A 20,361-nucleotide genomic window follows, 5' to 3' on the forward strand; every position below is an offset into this window, starting at 1 on the left:
ACCGACGGAGCATTGGCTAATCCATATGACATCACCAAAATCTCGTAGTGTCCAGACATCGTGCTGAATGCTGTTTTCCATTCATCCTCCTCCCGGATGCGGATCAGATTGTAGGCACTCCTCAGGTCCGCGGAGCTGTTTGATCGCACCCGGCACCAGGAGAGGTTAGCAGTACTTGGTGGTGATGGAATTGAGGCCTCTGTAATCAATGCGTGGGCGTAGACCTCCATCCTTCCTGGCCACGAAAAAGAAGCCTGCCCGACGCAGGGGAGGTGGACGTGCTGATGAAACCCTGTTGGAGAGCCTCCAGGATGTACTCCTCCATAGACTTGGTTTCAACCACCGACAGAGGGTAGATGCAGCTGTGTGGAGGTGCAAAGCCTGCAAGCAGGTCGATGGCACAGTCCCAGGGGCAATGAGGAGGGAGACAGGTGGCACGGGTCTTGGAGAAAACCTCCCGGAGATCCGTGTATACCTCTGTGATATTGGGCTGGAGGGCAACCACAGGACTCAACCGACGTGGAACCACAGGGTAAAGGAAAGCAGGTCCTCGGCATTCGGTGCCCAGATGGTGATTTTCATCCCTGACCATGAGATGGTAGGGTCATGACGATGGTAGGGTCAGGACGACTTTGTGTATGGGTGCATTGATGATGAGGAAGAAAAGGCTTTCTTGATGCGTGGGTTCCACTGTGAGGGTGAGTGGTGTTGTGATATGCGTTATTGTGCCGGATCCTAATGGTCGAGTATCCAGTGCTTGGACCAGAAAAGGAAAGGTGAGCGGGTATGAGGTGATGTTCAGAGAGGAGGCAAGGGCCTCCTCCCAGCCAGTGAAATGGAAACCAGAAAAGGTTTGGACAGAAAGTGATGATAATGGACTACTCACGCCTACCCTGGGAGATGAATGATCACAGGGCTGCCCCTCTGCCCTCTTGGACACCGGGTTGGAGTGCACCAGACACCGCTGAAGCTAGTGCCCCTCCTGACCAAAATAGGAACAGAGCCCCAGCTGTCTCCAATGACACCACTCTGCCACCAACGACACCACTCTGTCTCCAACGATACCACTCTGCCACAGGGAGGTGTGTGACCCCTATCTTCATGGGTTCAGGCTCTGTTTCAGGATAGCCAAAGGAGGAAGGCGAGAGATGAGGGGGGTGCTGGCGCTCTTGAAGAGAGCCATCGCTATGAGCGCGTCCAAGGAAAGGTTGTCGTCCCGACACGCCAACTCCGTCTGGACCTCTTCGCGCAGTCCTCAACGGAATAAGGTGCGGAGCTGGAGGCTGAAGGCATACTCCGCAGCGGTCTGGGCACCCTGCCAAAGTTGAAGTAATCGCTCTCCTCCCTCTCTGCCCTCAGGTGGATGATTGAAGACCGCCCTGAACAGAGCCATGAACCTCTCATAGGAACCCGATGGAGTCCCAGCATATTTCTATGGGAGGGACAATAGGGCATCGCTGACCTAGGCGGACTTCTGGATGGGCTGGGGGACTGGCTCTCTGGGATGACTCGTGGTAGAGGATCCTCACGCTATTAGGAGATGAATCCTCTCGAGTGTTGTCGAGGTGGTGGAGAATGCGGAGGACCTTATCCATTACCGTACCCAGTTGAGTCAGCTGGTCGTGGTGTTGACGGAGTAGATGTTCCTGTCCATCGACCACCTGGGCGATATCCTTAACTTCTGCTGCTTCCAATTCATGAGAGGAAGTATTCTATAACGTATACGCAGGGAGTCAGGAAGCAGGTGAAGAAGGTGGCATTAATAATAAGAAACATGAAGATAATCAAGACAGGAGTAGCGTACTGAACGTAAACAAAACCAATACTGCCTGAATACTGAGTCTACTGAGGGATGAATGAAGGCAGAGTAATCAAGGTGATGATGACGTCCAGGTGTACTTAATGATGGGGAGCAGGTGCACGAAATGATGGTGCCTGGACCAGTAGTTAGTAGACCGGCGACGTCGAGCGCCGGAGAGGGGGAGCGGGAGTAGGCGTGACACGCCTTGTAGAGTCCATCCCTTTACATCAAGAGATGTGGATATCTTGTACTTTGTGTCAGTCACACAGCACGTTGTCACATAATTACAGAATAAATATTTCAGAGTTTAGCTGTCACAAGTCCACCTTAACAGATTGTGAGATAGTGACAGGATGTTTTTTCGACAGATAAATAGTCGGTGGGTGTCTCAACCTGGTCACACATACTATCCCTATAGTATTGTTATAGTACTGGGGTACGTTTAGTTCACTTCAAATGTTTGCTACGTTGAGTGACAGCTTGAACCGAACAACACGTTTCCCCAAAACAGTGTGCACCATTCTTCAACAGTCTTTGAGGTATGTTTGCTCCAGTTTGATTATAGAATCGATATGGGTATGATCATTTGACATTGCAAAACTCGTGTCGTACATCGTACTCGATCGCACTCAAGGCCACGATAAACACAACGTTCTTCAACTCTTCAAGTGCCGTTTCAGTTGAATTAAACGTCGTACTGTATTCTGTTGTACTGAACGCATCCTGGGTATTCTAAGTGGGCGTGTTGGAGCACTGCTCCATTGTCCCCCTGTGGAATTGAGTTCATCACAGGGATCTGACCTTGGTGTGATTCTGGGACCACAACAACAAAGGGACACTCACCAGTCCCTCCAAGAATGGTTAAAGCAGGTATCATGTGACCTGTGATAGTACATAGAAACAAAGCAGCAATGCTCACTGGATGTGTGAACCACCTCCCCCATGCGTTATTACTATAGTCTACTAGAAAGGTCAAACGTTATTTGGCGCAACGTCTTTGTCCCTGCTAGACTTGACCCTGCTAGACTATGGAGCCCAAGGTAGCTATTCAAGACCAGCCTGTACACACACAGTGAACTGTACTCTAGTGATTTGTGTTGGTACAGGGTGTCTCGTGCTCTGAGAGAAATAAAAACACCTCTGATGTTTCCTTCAAATACTCTCAGAGACGGGCAGTATTTCTGTTACACATACAGTGGGGCAAAAAAGTATTTAGTCAGCCACCAATTGTGCACGTTCTCCTTCTTAAAAAGATGAGAGAGGCCTGTAATTTTCATTATAGGTACACTTCAACTATGACAGACTAAATGAAAATCACATTGTAGGATTTTTTATGAATTTATTTGCAAATTATGGTGGAAAATAAGTATTTGGTCAATAACAAAAGTTTATCTCAATACTTTGTTATATACCCTTTGTTGGCAATGACAGAGGTCAAACGTTTTCTAAGTCTTCACAAGGTTTTCACACACTGTTGCTGGCATTTTGCCCCATTCCTCAATGCAGATCTCCTCTAGAGCAGTGATGTTTTGGGGCTGTTGCTGGGCAACACAGACTTTCAACTCCCTCCAAAGATTTTCTATGGGGTTGAGATCTGGAGACTGGCTAAGCCACTCCAGGACCTTGAAATGCTTCTTACGAAGCCACTCCTTCGTTGCCCGGGCGGTGTGTTTGGGATCATTGTCATGCTGAAAGTCCCAGCCACATTTCATCTTCAATGCCCTTGCTGATGGAAGGAGGTTTTCACTCAAAATCTCACGATACATGGCCCCATTCATTCTTTCCTTTACACCAATCAGTCGTCCTGGTCCCTTTGCAGAAAAGCAGCCCCAAAGCATGATGTTTCCACCCCCATGCTTCACAGTAGGTATGGTGTTCTTTGGATGCAACTCAGCATTCTTTGTCCTCCAAACACGACGAGTTGAGTTTTTACCAAAAATTTATATTTTGGTTTCATCTGAACATATGACATTCTCCCAATCTTCTTCTGGATCATCCAAATGCTCTCTAGCAAACTTCAGACGGGCCTGGACATGTACTGGCTTAAGCAAGGGGACACGTCTGGCACTGCAGGATTTGAGTCCCTGGCGGCGTAGTGTTACTGATGGTAGGCTTTGTTACTTTGGTCCCAGCTCTCTGCAGGTCATTCACTAGGTCCCCCCGTATGGTTCTGGAATTTTTGTTCACCGTTCTTGTGATCATTTTGACCCGGCGGGTTGAGATCTGGCGTGGAGCCCCAGATCGAGGGAGATTATCAGTGGTCTTGTATGTCTTCCATGTCCTAATAATTGCTCCCACAGTTGATTTCTTCAAACCAAGCTGCTTACCTATTGCAGATGCAGTCTTCCCAGCCTGGTGCAGGTCTACAATTTTGTTTCTGGTGTCCTTTGACAGCTCTTTGGTCTTGGCCATAGTGGAGTTTGGAGTGTGACTGTTTGAGGTTGTGGGCAGGTGTCTTTTATACTGATAACAAGTTCAAACAGGTGCCATTAATACAGGTAACGAGTGGAGGACAGAGAAGCCTCTTAAATAAGAAGTTACAGGTCTGTGAGAGCCAGAAATCTTGCTTGTTTGTAGGTGACCAAATACTTATTTTCCACCATAATTTGCAAATAAATTCATTAAAAATCCTACAATGTGATTTTCTGGATTTTTTTTCTCATTTTCTCTGTCATAGTTGATGTGTACCTATGATGAAAATTACAGTCCTCTCTCATATTTTTAAGTGGGAGAACTTGCACAATTGGTGGCTGACTAAATACTTTTTTGCCCCACTGTATTTAAAATACGCATTTTAATTTCTTCTGAATTTACTTTCATTTAAATTACATTGGGTTAAACTACACTCCAATGTATTTTTTATTTTGTATTTGTATTTTGTCATTTTTGCCCATGTCTGGTGATGATGCCATGGAAACTTTCACAGCATGCAACTTCATGATCCTGATTGAATCAAGCTAAAGTAACACGCTTTGGCTAAGAAGTTGACCTAAAGCACATGTGCTTGCTCCACACAGAACAGGAATAAGAGAGGGGATCATTTGAGTTATTTTGAGTTTGTCTTCGCCTGAGGTTGAAGTCACCAAGTGAAGGCCGTCGCCCGTTGAGCACCTGAGGTGGTGACCAGCTGTCATCACAGTCGATGTCAGAGGTTTGTTAAAGGTCATGACCTTTGACAATATTCTAACTGTGAAAGATGAAAGGCCTGAGGGGGTTAAACAACAACCCTCTCAATGGCATTACCCCAACTGGGCATCTCTCCAATACAAACTGACCTGACTTTTATATCTTTTTTTATCTAGGGCAAGGTTCATTCCATGATCACATCCATCTCGATATTCAGTGGCTCCCTTTTTCTTATCTATTTTCCTGCACTGGTGTGAAAGACCTGGGATAGATTAAATGAAATTCACAGTGAGAAATGCCATTTTGTATTTATCTACAGTGTTCAGCTTCAGATCAGCTCATGAGAAGGGAAGGAGACGAGGAGAGGAAGACATTTTAGTCTATTGAGATACACCCCAGAGATCTTTTTTTCTAGGCTACTCTCCTCTTTGTGGGGTCAAAGTTGAACTCTTAGGGTCATGCAAGTGCTGTCTTGTCTGTTTTTATAGGTGGGGAATATGGTTTGATATGAATTAGGAAATGTTCGTCCAATGTGTATTTGATATTTCACTCAACATTATAATGACATCATCATTTCACATTAAAGACGGTTTTAACCAATTGATCCCTCATTGACACGTAATGACACAAACATGTTAAAATGAAGTGATGATGATGGTTGGACCAGACAAATAATAAAGAAAACTGATGAAGTCTTTAATTGATTTAATATCAGAGAATAATATCATACCAATGCAGCGTAATTATATTTACTTTAATAGGTGAAACACCACTGACAGGGTCCTCAATAGGAGTACACTGAATCCTTGTTTACACCTTGCGCTGACATGTGAGTTTCGTGATCTTACCAATTGTATTAAAATGTGTCTCTTATCCATCCAATGTGTCGGCATTGTGACCAGACGAGCTGGTGCCTCTGTGTATGCTAATTATTTGACAGCCATTCTTACAAAATAATATAACTCCATGCTGCTGAAAAGGCAGCTAGACAACGTCCAGGCCACCTACAACAAAGACTACCACGATGTTGTGGGATATGACAGGTGAGAGCACGAATACAAATCCTTCAATATACTAGGGGTACCCTGGGGTGGCAGGGTAGCCTAGTGGTTAGAGCGTTGGACTAGTAACCGGAGGGTTGCAAGTTCAAACCCCCGGGCTGACGAGGTACAAATCTGTCATCCTGCCCCTGAACAGGCAGTTAACCCACTGTTCCTAGGCTGTCATTGAAAATCAGAATTTGATCTTAACTGACTTGCCTGGTTAAATAAAATAAAAGTCCAACTGAACACCACCAAAATACTTTTTTTAAACATACTTTAATATGTTGTGTGTGTGTATGTGTCCTACAGGCCAATGAACATTCTGAATAGGCACAAAGAGGTGTGGCACATGGTTGAGGGAGAGCCTGTGTGCCCTACCTCCTCCTAAACATCCTCCTCCACTACTGCTGAGTCTGGCATAACCACTTTGAGGAGGACCAATGGGAGGTGCATGGTAGACTGAGAACATCTGAGAAAATGTGGTTTGGGGGCAACAAAGATATTAACTAAGACATGTGTCTCTGATCTGGAGGCACTATAATCCAAAATCAATATGCCACGTATTACTGTATGTGTATACATGTCTTAGAATTTGCTCATTCTTATTCAGGGTTCAGTTTGTTAGGGAGGTGCCTTGCCCAACCCCCCAGCCCCATAATTCAAACTCTGTACGTATTAACATGTTCTAACAATGTGGGGTGAATGTAGATGTAGACAGAGATACATTTGTACTGAAGTCTGTTTGTCAAAAGGGAAGTTACTTTTCATAAACTACTACATTCAATGTTGAACATGATTTGAAACTTTGTCTGTGTTGAGTTTGTTTCCTTTAAATACAGTCGTGGCCAAAAGTTTTGAGAATGACATAAATATTAATTTCCACAAAGTTTGCTGCTTCAGTGTCTTTAGATATTGTTGTCAGATATTACTATGGAATACTGAAGTATAATTACAAGCACTTCAGTGTCAAAGGCTTTTATTGACAATTACATGAATTTGATGCAAAGAGTCAATATTTGCAGTGTTCACCCTTCTTTTTCAAGACCTCTGCAATCCGCCCTGGCATGCTGTCAATTAACTTCTGGGCCACATCCTGACTGATGGCAGCCCATTCTTGCATAGTCAATGCTTGGAGTTTGTCAGAATTTGTGGGTTTTGTTTGTTCACCCGCCTCTTGAAGATTGACCTCAAGTTCTCAATGGGAATAAGGTCTGGGGCGTTTCCTGGCCATGGACCCAAAATATCAATGTTTTGTTCCCCGAGCCACTTATTTATCACTTTTGCCTTATGGCACAGTGCTCCATCATGCTGGAAAAGGCATTGGAAAAGGCAGCTCAATCAACTTTAGGAGACGGTCTTGGCGCTTGCTGGACTTTCTTGGCCGCCCTGAAGCCTTTTTCACAACAATTTAACCGCTCTTTTTGAAGTTCTTGATGATCCAATAAATGGTTGATTTAGGTGCAATCTTTCTGGCAGCAATATCCTTGCTTGTGAAGCCCTTTTTGTGCAAAGAAATGTTGATGGCACGTGTTTCCTTGTAGGTAACCATGGTTGACAGATGAAGAACAATGATTCCAAGCACCACCCTCCTTTTGAAGCTTCCAGTCTGCTATTCGAACTCAATCAGCATGCCAGAGTGATCTACAGCCTTGTCCTCATCAACACTAACGCCTGTGTTAACGAGAGGATCACTGATATGATGTCAGCTGGTCCTTTTGTGGCAGGGCTGAAATGCAGTGGAATTTTCTTTTTGGAATTCAGTCATTTGCATGGCAAAGAGGGACTTTGCAATTAATTGCAATTCATCTGATCACTCTTCATAACATTCTGGAGTATATGCAAATTGCCATCATACAAACTGAGGCATCAGAATTTCTGAAAATTAATATTTGTGTCATGCTCAAAACCTTTGGCCACGACTGTTAATCTTCCCACACGGACATACAGTTGAAGTCAGAAGTTACATACACTTAGGTTGGAGTCATTAAAACTAGTTTTTCAACCACTCCACAAATTTCTTGTTAACGAACTATAGTTTTGGCAAGTCGGTTAGGACATGTACTTTGTGCATGACACAAGTCATTTTTCCAACAATTGTTTACAGACAGATTATTTCACTTATAATTCACTGTATCACAATTCTAGTGGGTCAGAAGTTTACATACACTAAGTTGACTGTGCCTATAAACAGCTTGGAAAATTCCAGAAAATAATGTCATGGCTTTAGAAGCTTCTGATAGGCTAATTGACATCATTTGAGTCAATTGGAGGTGTACCTATGGATGTATTTCAAGGCCTACCTTCAAACCCAGTGCCTCTTTGCTTGACATCATGGGAAAATCAAAAGAAATCAGCCAAGACCTCAGAAAAACAATTGTAGACCTCCACAAGTCTGGATCATCCTTGGGAGCAATTTCCAAACGCCTGAAGGTACCACGTTCATCTGTACAAACAATAGTGCGCAAGTATAAACACCATGGGACCACGCAGCCGTCATATCACTAAGGAAGGAGACGCATTCTGTCTCCTAGAGATGAACGTACTTTGGTTCGAAAAGTGCAAATCAATCCCAGACAACAGCAAAGGACCTTGTGAAGATGCTGAAGGCAACTGTTACAAAAGTGTCTATATCCACAGTAAAATTAGTCCTATATCGACATAACCTGAAAGGCCGCTCAGCAAAGAAGAAGCCTCTGCTCCAAAACCGCCTTAATAAAGCCAGACTAAGGTTTGAAACTGCACATGGGGACAAAGATGGTACTTTTTGGAGAAATGTCCTCTGGTCTGATGAAACAAAAATAGAACTGTTTGGCCATAATTACCATCGCTATGTTTGTAGGAAAAAGGGGGAGGCTTGCAAGCCGAAGAACATCATCCCATCCGTGGAGCACGGGGGTGGCAGCATCATGTTGTGGGGTGCTTTGCTGCAGGATGGACTGGTGCATGTCACAAAATAGATGGCATCATGAGGCAGGAAAATGATGTGGATATATTGAAGCAACTTTTCAAAACATCAATCGGGAAGTTAAAGCTTGGTCGCAAATGGGTCCTCCAAATGGACAATGACAACAAGCATACTTCCAAATTGTTGGCAAAATGGCTTAAGGACAACAAAGTCAAGGTATTGGAGTGGCCATCACAAAGCCCTGACCTCAGTCCTATAGAAAATCTGTGGGCAGAACTGAAAAAGCGTGTTTGAGCAAGAAGGCCTACAAACCTGACTCAGTTACACCAGCTCTGTCAGGAGGAATGGGCCAAAATTCATCCAACTTATTGTGGGAAGCTTGTGGAAAGCGACCCGCAAAGTTTGACCCAAATTAAACAATTTAAAGGCAATGCAACCAAGTACTAATTGAGTGTATGTAAACTTCTGCCCCACTGGGAATGTGATGAAAGAAATAAAAGATGAAATAAATAATTCTCTCTACTATTATTCTGACATTTCACTTTCTTAAAATAAAGTGGTGATCCTAACTGACGTAAGACAGGGCATTTTTACTCTGATTAAATGTCAGGAATTGTGAACAACTGAGCGCAAATGTATTTGGCTAAGGTGTATGTAAACTTCTGACTTCAACTGTATATGCCAAATAAATCCTCTCCAGCTCTTCGGTCAAACTCGAGTGGTGGTGAATACAGTATGATTATAATGAACATAAAATCTTGGGTAATTGAGTCAGATACCATATCAGGACAAAGGGTCCATGTTGCACCAGTTATAAACAAGGCTTCTTACTCCATTCCTCACTCGTGATTGGTAAAGTCGACCCAGAAGTGCTCAGTGAACAAACTGAATAGATCCAAGTGCTATATTTACTTCCTCTAAACGTGGCAACCAAGTTGTTATTGCGAAACAGACTTTCTATTTTCCAAAAAGAAATATATAACAGTCTAGTACAAGTGACGGATCTAGTCACAGCCTCTTTCTCATGATCCTATGCTCTTTCTCAAAGACACATCAAGACTGATCGTCTCGCATTATCTAACTTGGCACACACATTTATAAACCACCTGGTTTTCTCTTCAGCTGGTTAAATAATCCCATTGCACATATTTGTTGAGGCCCCCGGGCCATTCTGCAGTGAAGTGGGTGTGTCTCACAAGTTTTGGGAAGGGGTCCAGGATTTCTTTCATAACCCTCAGTTGGTATAAATAGTTTCTCTGCGAGCATTTCCCTCATGCCAGTGGATGCATCTGAACTGAGCTGATCTAAAAGACACACATTCAGCACAATGTAAGTAGAAATTATAGTCTCATTGCTTTGATATGTTTCATTTGACTTGTGACGGTGTTAATTATTAAAGGGAGAATGATTTCTATAGAAATTGGAAGTTGTAGTATCATAATTTGGAAACTGTCTTAAAGTATTACAATATATTACAATAGTAATCATTAATGTCTGAATCATAGATTTTTCATGTGATGTGGTCACTGACGGTTTAACCTTCTAATAATGACACTGACTGTTTGTGTGTACTGTAGGTTTTTAATGTGATGACACTGACCGTTTGTGTGTACTTCAGGGTTTATTTTGTAGGGTTGGTTGGCTTGCTTCTCATCTTGACTGCTGAAGCCAGAATTGGGTAAGGAAGTTATAATGCACATCTGTTATTACTTTCCTCACATCGTAACCACACGTTTCAGAAATCACACGATGTTTGTATAGTGAATGTTTGAATATTCATATTGAATGATGATGTTGTGCAATATTTTCTGAATTTCTCCATGATTGATTTCTTTTCCACCGATCCCTTTAGGAACTCCTCTGAGTCTCGCTTCTGCACCGAGTCAAGGGAATGTCTGCTGTATGATCTGGTGTGCAAGAATGACAATTATGAGGTGAGTTCATTGCAAAGCACAAATTAATGGCACATAAAACGGAGTCAGGGGTGTTATTTGTGACCACATTTTTGGGGGGATCGTTTAGGTTTCTGTCAGGGTAGCAGATAAAATACATTTTAATTTTCATCAGAATATTGTTTATCAACATGATAATAATAATGATCATTTTCCATCAAATTTTAAAAACAGACGAATTGTACCTGCATGTGTAAAACAGGAGCTTCCCCCATTCCCCACCCTGCTACCAAGTCCCCAATCCCCACCCTGCTACCAAGTCCCCAATCCCCAATCCCCACCCTGCTACCAAGGTGCCATCCACCTGACAAGTCCCCAATCCCCACCCTGCTACCAAGGTGCCATCCACCTGACAAGTCCCCAAGTCCCCAATCCCCACCCTGCTACCAAGGTGCCATCCACCTGACAAGTCCCCAAGTCCCCAATCCCCACCCTGCTACCAAGGTGCCATCCACCTGACAAGTCCCCAAGTCCCCAATCCCCACCCTGCTACCAAGGTGCCATCCACCTGACAAGTCCCCAAGTCCCCAATCCCCACCCTGCTACCAAGGTGCCATCCACCTGACAAGTCCCCAAGTCCCCAATCCCCACCCTGCTACCAAGGTGCCATCCACCTGACAAGTCCCCAAGTCCCCAATCCCCACCCTGCTACCAAGGTGCCATCCACCTGACAAGTCCCCAATCCCCACCCTGCTACCAAGGTGCCATCCACCTGACAAGTCCCCAAGTCCCCAATCCCCACCCTGCTACCAAGGTGCCATCCACATGACAAGTCCCCAAGTCCCCAATCCCCACCCTGCTACCAAGGTGCCATCCACCTGACAAGTCCCCAAGTCCCCAATCCCCACCCTGCTACCAAGGTGCCATCCACCTGACAAGTCCCCAAGCCCCAGAAACCAGGATTCCCACCACTTTCTACTGGACCAAGACACCAAAGTTGCTCCCCTTGCATCCAACATCCGTAACTCAACACGTTCTCCAACACAGGACTCTGAGTGAAGGTTTGTGTCTGTGTTACAGGTGCGCCACTATGACTCGGCGTATTGGCTGTCGACAGACGAGGAAAGCTACTTCATGGACAAGGCCATGTACACTGCCTTCCAGAGACTCTTCAAATACATCACCGGCTCCAACGAGGCTGGTGTGTGTGTGTGTGTGTGTGTGTGTGTGTGTGTGTGTGTGTGTGTGTGTGTGTGTGTGTGTGTGTGTGTGTGTGTGTGTGTGTGTGTGTGTGTGTGTGTGTGTGCGTGCGTGCGTGCGTGCGTGCGTGTGTGCGTGTGTGTGTGTGTGAGTTTGTGCATATTGATCTATTTGTGTGTGTTGTGGATGCACATTTTTCCTATAGGCATCAACATTGACATGACAGCTCCGGTGACTGTCAAAATTGAGGAGAAGAAGAGGTTGTGGCAGTCGTCTGTCTTCACCCTCAACTTCCTCCTGCCGTCTGACTATCAGTTGACTCCTCCCCAACCCACTGATGGCAGTGTAAGACCCAATAGACCCTACAGCTTATGCAGCTTTTCTAGAGTGCCAGGTGGTTGGGGTTTGCCGTTTTGGGACCATTGGTCTATTGGTGCCATTGTGCAAGAAAAGCTTAATCGAGCGCAGTTAAAATATTAAAAAGAACACAAATACCATTTGAACCCATTTCAAGTATGTCATGGTTTTTTTAAAGACCGTGGTTAACAATGTGGATGTCTTTGTGATTTCCCCGTGTAGGTGTATTTTACAGAGACGCCAGACATGAATGTGTACGTGAGGAGCTACGGTGGATTGATGATGTCTGTGACATCCAGTGTAAACTCTATGCTGCTGAAAAGGCAGCTAGACAAAGTCCAGGCCACCTACAACAAAGACTACCACTATGCTGTGGGATATGACAGGTGAGAGCACAGATACAAATCCTTCAATATACTCATATCCAACATCCAACACAATTCCACCAAAATACTTTTTCAAACATACTTTAATATTTTGTGTGTGTGTGTGTATGGTTCCTACAGCCCAATGAAGATCCTGAATAGGCACAACGAGGTGTGGTACATGGTTGAGGGAGAGCCTGTGTGCCCTACCTCCTCCTAAACATCCTCCTCCACTACTGCTGAGTCTGGCATAACCACTTTGAGGAGGACCAATGGGAGGTGCATGGTAGACTGAGAACATCTGAGAAAATGTGGTTTGGGGGCAAAAAAGATATTAACTAAGACATGTGTCTCTGATCTGGTGGCACTATAATCCAAAATCAATATGCCACATACTATAGAGTGTATACATATGTCTTAGAATTTGCTCATTCTTATTCAGGGTTCAGTTTGTTAGGGAGGTGTCTTGCCCAACCCCCCACATGTTCTAACAATGTTCTAACAATGTGGGGTGAATGTAGATGTAGACAGAGATACATTTGTACTGAAGTCTGTTTATGAAAAGTAAACTTCCCTTTTTGACAAACTACTACATTCAATGTTGAACGTGATTTGGATCTTTTGTCTGTGTTGAGTTTGTTCCCTTAAATATATGCCAAACAAATCCTCTCCAGCTCTTTGGTAAAACTTGAGTGGTGGTACATACAGTATGATTATAATGAACATAAAATCTTGGGTCATTGTGTCAGAAACCACATTTGTTACATAGTCTGTCCATGAGAGACTATGATGAACATTACAAATGAATTTTTTTTCCAGTCACTCCTTTCACAAATACAGTGAAGTCATATTTGAAATCCATTAAAATCTCATTGGTTTGTTATTATTCAGCGGTGCCCAACACAAGACCACTATACGGCACTTTTTTTGCCACTCAGGGCATGTTCTAAGAAAACATCTCAAATACAGATCACAAGTAAGTACACTCTTAGAAAAAAAGGGTTCCAAAAGGGTTCTTTACTGAGGAACTTGATCAGAAGAACCCTTGTTGGAAGACAAGGGTTCTTTATCAGTCAAAGGGTTCTACCTAGAACCTTTAACATCCTAAGAACCATTTTTGGAAGAAAGGGTTCTTGGATAATTCTTTGGAAGGCAAGAAGGATTCTATATGGAACAATATATAATATTTCCCAGCATGCTCTTTTTCAGGGAGATTTTCCGAATAGATTGTTTTACTGTAATATCTGTGTTTTTGCATGTACTGTACATTGTTCAGTTGATTCATGTTACGCTTCACAAAGATAAAGAACATACAGTTTTCTAAACTAATCCAATCAATTAGTAATTGGATTTATTCCACCCGTTACTAAGATGAGTTGTTCAGTTTAAATGATTGAGGTCGTCTCAATTTTCAATCTTCCCTTTGTAGAATCTTTCAGAGATGGTTGTAGGACGAACCTTTAGATTATAACATTGTTATTGGTAGAACCCTTCATAGAGGGTTCTAGGTAAAACCATATACAGGGGGTTCTTTCATGAACCAAACATAGAGGGTACTAGATAGAAGGGTTCCCCTATGGGGACAAACTGAAGAACCCTGTAATGCTTCTACTTAACATATTTTTTCTGAGTGTACACTGCATTACACACTGCAATGGATAGGCATTCCCAGTCATGAACTCTGACCTGCCCTGCTCTTGCAGATGTAAACCGCTTTGTGCTGCCTAACCAATGACTGTGCTGTGTATGGTGGCACCTCAGGAGGCGAGTCAATTTCAACAACAACAAAAAGCCATATCTGTGCACGCGGACCAGGCCTACTCGTGTCCTGTTCAGTTTGAGAACGAGAGCTGAATATATATGATATGGAGGATCAGCGGTATTAAAAAATAATGCTAAGGCAGCAGCTACTTTTCTTGGGTCCAAAGCGTGCAACGGATATAATTGATTTTAATACAAATCAAATGGATCTGATTATATAAAGCAATCTATAACGAGGCTTTAGACCACAATGTTTTATGCTAGAAACAAGCTGGGAAAGATATGACTCAGCTACATATAAGAGATCTTTGGTTTGTCTCTATGACATTCAGAGGCTGCGCTATACCACCTTCCATAGCCGGAAGCGCAGTCGTGTACTAAATGCTCTTTTTTTGAGGTGAGGGAGGGCAACAAAAAAAAGAGTAAATGACATCATCATCCGTTCTCAATCAAAGTTTGTACTGACAGATTGAATATCGTTTTAGAATAAGTGCATAAAATGCACCCTCCAATGGCAACGTATGCATATATGCCCCACACATCTTGTCTCAAAAAACACAGTATTTGGTCCCATATTTCTTGCATGCAATGCAGAGTATGTGAGTGGAGCGGGGCTCTGGAGCAGAGCGAGGAGCTGAGCGTGTCCCATTTCACTGGAACGTGGAGCGAGATTCCCAAAGGATGTAGCGTCGGCAGTTTCGCCCGCTCCAATTTCGCTCCAGTACTGCTTACTTCAGGAGCTCAGGGCATGCCAGCTCCAGCATTCATTGGTAGTCTACTTGTGTGCTGCTAATAGCCAACTGCTTTGGATACTGTCATGGAGTTCGCTAAATATTTCATAAAGAAACGAATAAAACACACAGATGCTAAATCAAGGAGACTTACGAAGATGATGACCAAGCGCAAGAGCGGGAGTGCGGTGATTTAGTGTCCACTGTTATGTGTAAGGCTTGGATGCCACCTGCTGGTATGGTGCTAAGACTGTTAGGTTATAGACCGGATGTGAATTGTTATACGCGCGGGACTTGGCAGTCACACTGGTTACATGAGACATCCACAACTAAAGAATCATTGTGGAATCTGAAAATACACTTATCCCAAAAGTATGATGGTGTACTTACAATGTGCACATGTTAAAAGAAAGGAATGAGGTGGGTAGATAACTAAGTGTGTCATTGTAGCAAAGTTCTTATCAACAGAAAATCGGGTCTCTTAAATGTTTCGTTCATTTTCGTTCTATTATCTATATAGATTTTGGCCCAATAGGCCAGGCATATTCCCACTTTCAAGGAGCTTTCCGTTTTGATTGGGTTATTTTGCCTAAAAACCTATAGGCCTACCTATAGAAAAAAATAAAACAATAAACAACTTTGCGTCTTTGACCAGCCTGGCAAGAGTGGCCAAAAAGGGTGTTTAGCATCCCCAGTGGCTCTGCAAGTGTGGATAGGTGAAGCCACAGACTGGCCAAACTCGTGTTTCTAAAAATGAATTCAAAGGCACTAATAAGACATTTTTCGTTAAATTTGTATTGAATTCTAAGTAAGTCACACCCTATATGCGCAATATATAGACTATAATAATTGTTTAAATGCTGCACGCTTTATGTCCCTACCAGCCTATTGTGTCGCACTCGCAAATACTTCAGAATGTATTTCTTTGTAGGCTATATAGCCTTGAAATAATACCGAGGTAAAGACGGTTTCAAGTTGGATATTCGAAGGATATTTACGCTTTCAAACCACTTGAGCCACAGACTCCAAATAAGTGCCATGATGTTGGAAAAACTGCGCACAACATGGCACAGGTCTTATTTTCACGATTTGGACATTACTTCACTTCCCAAAGCTAATAAACATGCGGAAATGTGAGCAGCATTTTGTATTCCTAGTTGAAATAGTTAGAGCGTGAACAAACTGACTACCCACTCTGACTACCCCTCTATATTGCACACCCTTTAGTTGGTCCATTTTCATCTCACTCGATTTTACATGAATATTTCAAACTTTCTCATTTCAATAGCTCCTTGGTCCTGTCAATTACACACCTAAGAAGCGTGCAGTGGTTATACACTCATATTGTATAAACTCTAGTCATGCATCTTAATATTAGTTTGACAATTAGGGGGTTCAGTCCAGTGTTGTGTTTACCATTTTCTGTCATATTTATCTATAATAAATTGGTAGTTCTAAGTACTTATTTTCCCTGTTTTTATTTTATTTTTCCTCAGTATTTAACAGTGGTACACAATAGGAGCGAGACAGATAATATCTCCTTTCATCGTTAATATCAACCATAAATGAAAAGGGCAAAGTTCGAGAGTCATGCAATTAATTGTCCAAAGCAGGGATGGAGAGTGAGCTTGTGAGGTAGGCTGCAGTGGGTTTGCTGGTCAATACGTGTACTGAACATGTAACCTCAGTAATGGTAGCCAGAAAATCAATTAATAAAAATGGAATATTGACAAATTAAACGGAAATTGTCGACCTTTAATCTTCCCAACATGTCAGACACTTTACTTCAAATAAATACAAAATATTTCAGTGGCTTGTTGTGAATGCACTCAAATATCAAGGCATTATCAGGTTATGTAAACTGCAGGCGAATACTTGCAGTAGAAGGATTTGTCTTAATGTACAGTATATGAAAGTGATGCTATAAAAAGGATTCTTTCACGTTATCAAGCTCACGCCGACTGACAAATCCCTGCCTATTACTGTGAATTAAAAGAACATATGAAACATTGTTTTTCCATGAGGCCTACCTGTGCGCCTTCCTTTAAGCACCTCTGTTCGAACACCTCTCCTGTCCTTGATCCATACCACATACAGCCATTTGCAGATCTTTTCAGTGTCCATGTGAAAGATAGTTATTGAGAGCCTGGACTATTTGTTAACTTCAAAAAAAAATTTTTTAACACCCATGTAAAATGAAGGCCTACAAAACTGCTTCTCTCCCTCCACCTTTATTCCACAGATCTGATTCCGAGTTTCTGTGGCCTTTTTTGATACGTCCCGTCCCATGTAACCACTGACATTTTTAAGTTTGAAAAATTCATGTAAAAAACGTGTGAGATGAAAATGGACAAACTAACGGGTGTGCAATGTGTAGGCCCACTGAGTGTACACTCTGAACCTTGTTTGAAGTCAGTAGGTCATATGACCAAAGAGCTATTGAAATTCAAAAATGTAAATTCATAAAAATAGTGTGAGATGTAAATGGACAAAAAAAAGGTGTGTGCAATGTGTGTCTATGCCATTGGGTTGGCTACAACCAGTTCTGAAAGTTTGAGGGTTAATGGTTAAAGAGCTATTGAAATTTGAACATTTTGATTTGTCACAATGTTGACGGCCCCTAACTGCGGTTGGTGGACTTAAGGAAAGCTACAGGCGAATATACGTTGAATATCCATCCGACCTGAAACTTTCTTTACCTCGGTTGAAATAATATAGCCTAAATAATTCATTTTTGTTTCTTCTTGGGCTTCTTGTCTTGCTCCTGACCTATTTGGAATGTTTATACGGTCACACCCTGATCAGTTTCACCTGTCCTTATTATTGTCTCCACCCCCTCCAGGTGTCGCTTCTTTTCCCCAGTGTATTTATCCCTGTGTTTCCTGTTTCTCTGTGCCAGTTCATCGTGTATGTTTCCAAGTCAATCAGCGGTTTTCCCGTTCTCCTGCTTTTTGCATTCTCCTTTTTCTAGTCCTTCCGGTTTTGACCTTTGCCTGTTTCTGGACTTTGTACCCACCTGCCTGACCTTTCTGCCTGCCTTGACCACGAGCCTGTCTGCCACTCTATACCTCCTGGACTCTGATCTGGTTTTGATCTTTTTGCCTGTCCACGACCATTCTCTTGCCTACCCCCTTTGGATGAATAAACATTGTAAGACTCCAACCATCTGCCTCCTGTGTCTGCATTTGGGTCTCGCCTTGATATATACGCTGTTTGATATGACCTGTAGCCTATTTGAAATTATGCTAGCTTCTTAAATTCATCGTTTCACGTTTATTCAAATGATTTTCATTCAAGTCCATATGGTTTTGGTTTCAATAGTTAAAAACCGATTGGTAGGTCCAGGAATTCAGAAAAATAGATGGGTGTTGCTTAAATTGTGATTTGAAGGAATGTAAACGTATTTGGAGCGTTAGTTTTGTACTGTGAGCATGGAGCAGTGTTTAGTGGAGCTGTAGGAAAGGACATGGAGCGCCTCCATGAGCGTTGAACTGGATTTCAAACCGCTCAACTCCGCTCATATACTCTGTCACAATGACTACATCAATCTTGCAACTCAACAAACATGCCTGTATCTATGTCAACCCTATAATACGACTTTATTGTGCAATCCCAGTCACTTTTATTCATCTTTGTACTGTGTGTAAATTTGTGCATTCGGAGAGTATATGTTTTTTTGTTACCTTACAGCCTTGAAACTTCTTATGGCTAGGGGTTCCGCTAGTGGCACCCCTCGACAACATTCAGCTGAAAAGGCAGCGTGCGAAATTCAAACATATTTTTTTGAAATATGTAACTTTCACACATTAACAAGTGCAATACACCAAATGAAAGATACACTTCTTGTTAATCTACCCAACGTGTCCGATTTCAAAAAGGCTTTACAGCGAAAGCACAACATATGATTATGTTAGGTCAGAGCCAAGTCACAAAAACACACACAGCCATTTTTCCAGCCAAAGAGATGAGTCACAAAAAGCAGAAATATAGATAAAATGAATCACTAACCTTTGATGAACTTCATCAGATGACACTCATAGGACATCATGTTACACAATGCATGTATGTTTTGTTCGATAAAGTGCATATTTATATCCAAACATCTCAGTTTACATTGGCGCGTTACATTCAGTAATGATTTGTTTCCAAAACATCCGGTGATTTTGCAGAGAGCCACACGAATTTACAGAAATACTCATAATAAACATTGATTAAAAAAAATACAAGTGTTATTCACAGAATTAAACATAGACTTCACCTTAATGCAACCGCTGTGTCAGATTTAAAAAAAACTTTACGGAAAAAGCACACCATGCAATAATCTGAGTACGGCGCTCAGAGACCAAACCAGCCACAGAAATATCCGCCAGGTTGTGGAGTCAACATTAGTCAGAAATAGCATTATAAATATTTACTTACCTTTGATGATCTTCATCAGAATGCACTCCCAGGAATCCCAGTTCCACAATAAATGTTTGATTTGTTCGTGAAAATGTGAAAATGCTGCCCCCTACCCCAAACAGGTTTTAATCTAAAATGTATTAAATTGTTTTCCCCCCTCAATCTACACACAATACCCCACAAGGACAAAGCAAAAACAGGTTTTTAGAAATGTCCACAATTTAAGGTTTGTCCCTTGTATGATTTACATGTATATTGTTTTACGACGATTTATGACGATTACATCTATCTTTCCATATTTGTGCAAGTCTTTCTAAAACCGAAAATGGACACAATTCAATGGATATCAATCAACAAAGAGGTAAGAACATGTAGGCTATACGAATATGTTGAAGGCTAGCTGGGTGCAGATGACTGAATTGCTCACTTTTGTGTCAGTGTCTGCAGGTATACAGACAAGGAGGCATACAAATGTACATCAATTGGTATTGGTATGTTATGCAGATCACATTTACCATCCTCCTTCCTTACCTCATCAATGAATATCCCATAGGCCTCTACATTATGGACAAGGTACGTGTATGAAAACCCTTATCAAACATTTGTTTTCATTCACATTCACCACAAAAACCAAGGTAAAAAGACAGTCGGGTGCATATTTTGGTAATCATCTGTATAATTACATTTTGGGGGATTCACAGACTTCTCCCCTCCCTCCACCTCTGACGAATACAACAGGAAACCTGTTCGATCAGCATGCACTGCAAATCGTTCTGGTT

The 20,361-nt window shown here is 42.4% G+C and overlaps 1 protein-coding gene across 2 annotated transcripts in view; it reads left to right on the forward strand.

Moving 5' to 3' along the window:
• Window positions 1-10,037: 10,037 nt before the first annotated feature.
• Window positions 10,038-20,361, forward strand: part of soul5 (heme-binding protein soul5) — a 29,599-nt gene continuing 19,275 nt past the window's right edge. The window contains exons 1-7 of one of the 2 annotated variants that reach the window (XM_035770759.2): window positions 10,038-10,204; window positions 10,494-10,553; window positions 10,728-10,809; window positions 11,848-11,968; window positions 12,173-12,312; window positions 12,547-12,710; window positions 12,831-13,278. In XM_035770759.2, coding sequence (XP_035626652.1) covers window positions 10,203-10,204; window positions 10,494-10,553; window positions 10,728-10,809; window positions 11,848-11,968; window positions 12,173-12,312; window positions 12,547-12,710; window positions 12,831-12,909 — 648 coding nt within the window. In that variant the 5' untranslated portion in view covers window positions 10,038-10,202 and the 3' untranslated portion in view covers window positions 12,910-13,278. Of the gene's footprint in view, window positions 10,205-10,493; window positions 10,554-10,727; window positions 10,810-11,847; window positions 11,969-12,172; window positions 12,313-12,546; window positions 12,711-12,830; window positions 13,279-20,361 lie in introns of those variants that run through there. The other variant, XM_052518516.1, reaches the window with a different exon arrangement.

The sequence above is a fragment of the Oncorhynchus keta genome, chromosome 5, assembly GCF_023373465.1.
Source record: "Oncorhynchus keta strain PuntledgeMale-10-30-2019 chromosome 5, Oket_V2, whole genome shotgun sequence".
In the NCBI taxonomy this organism is placed as follows: Eukaryota; Metazoa; Chordata; class Actinopteri; order Salmoniformes; family Salmonidae; genus Oncorhynchus; species Oncorhynchus keta.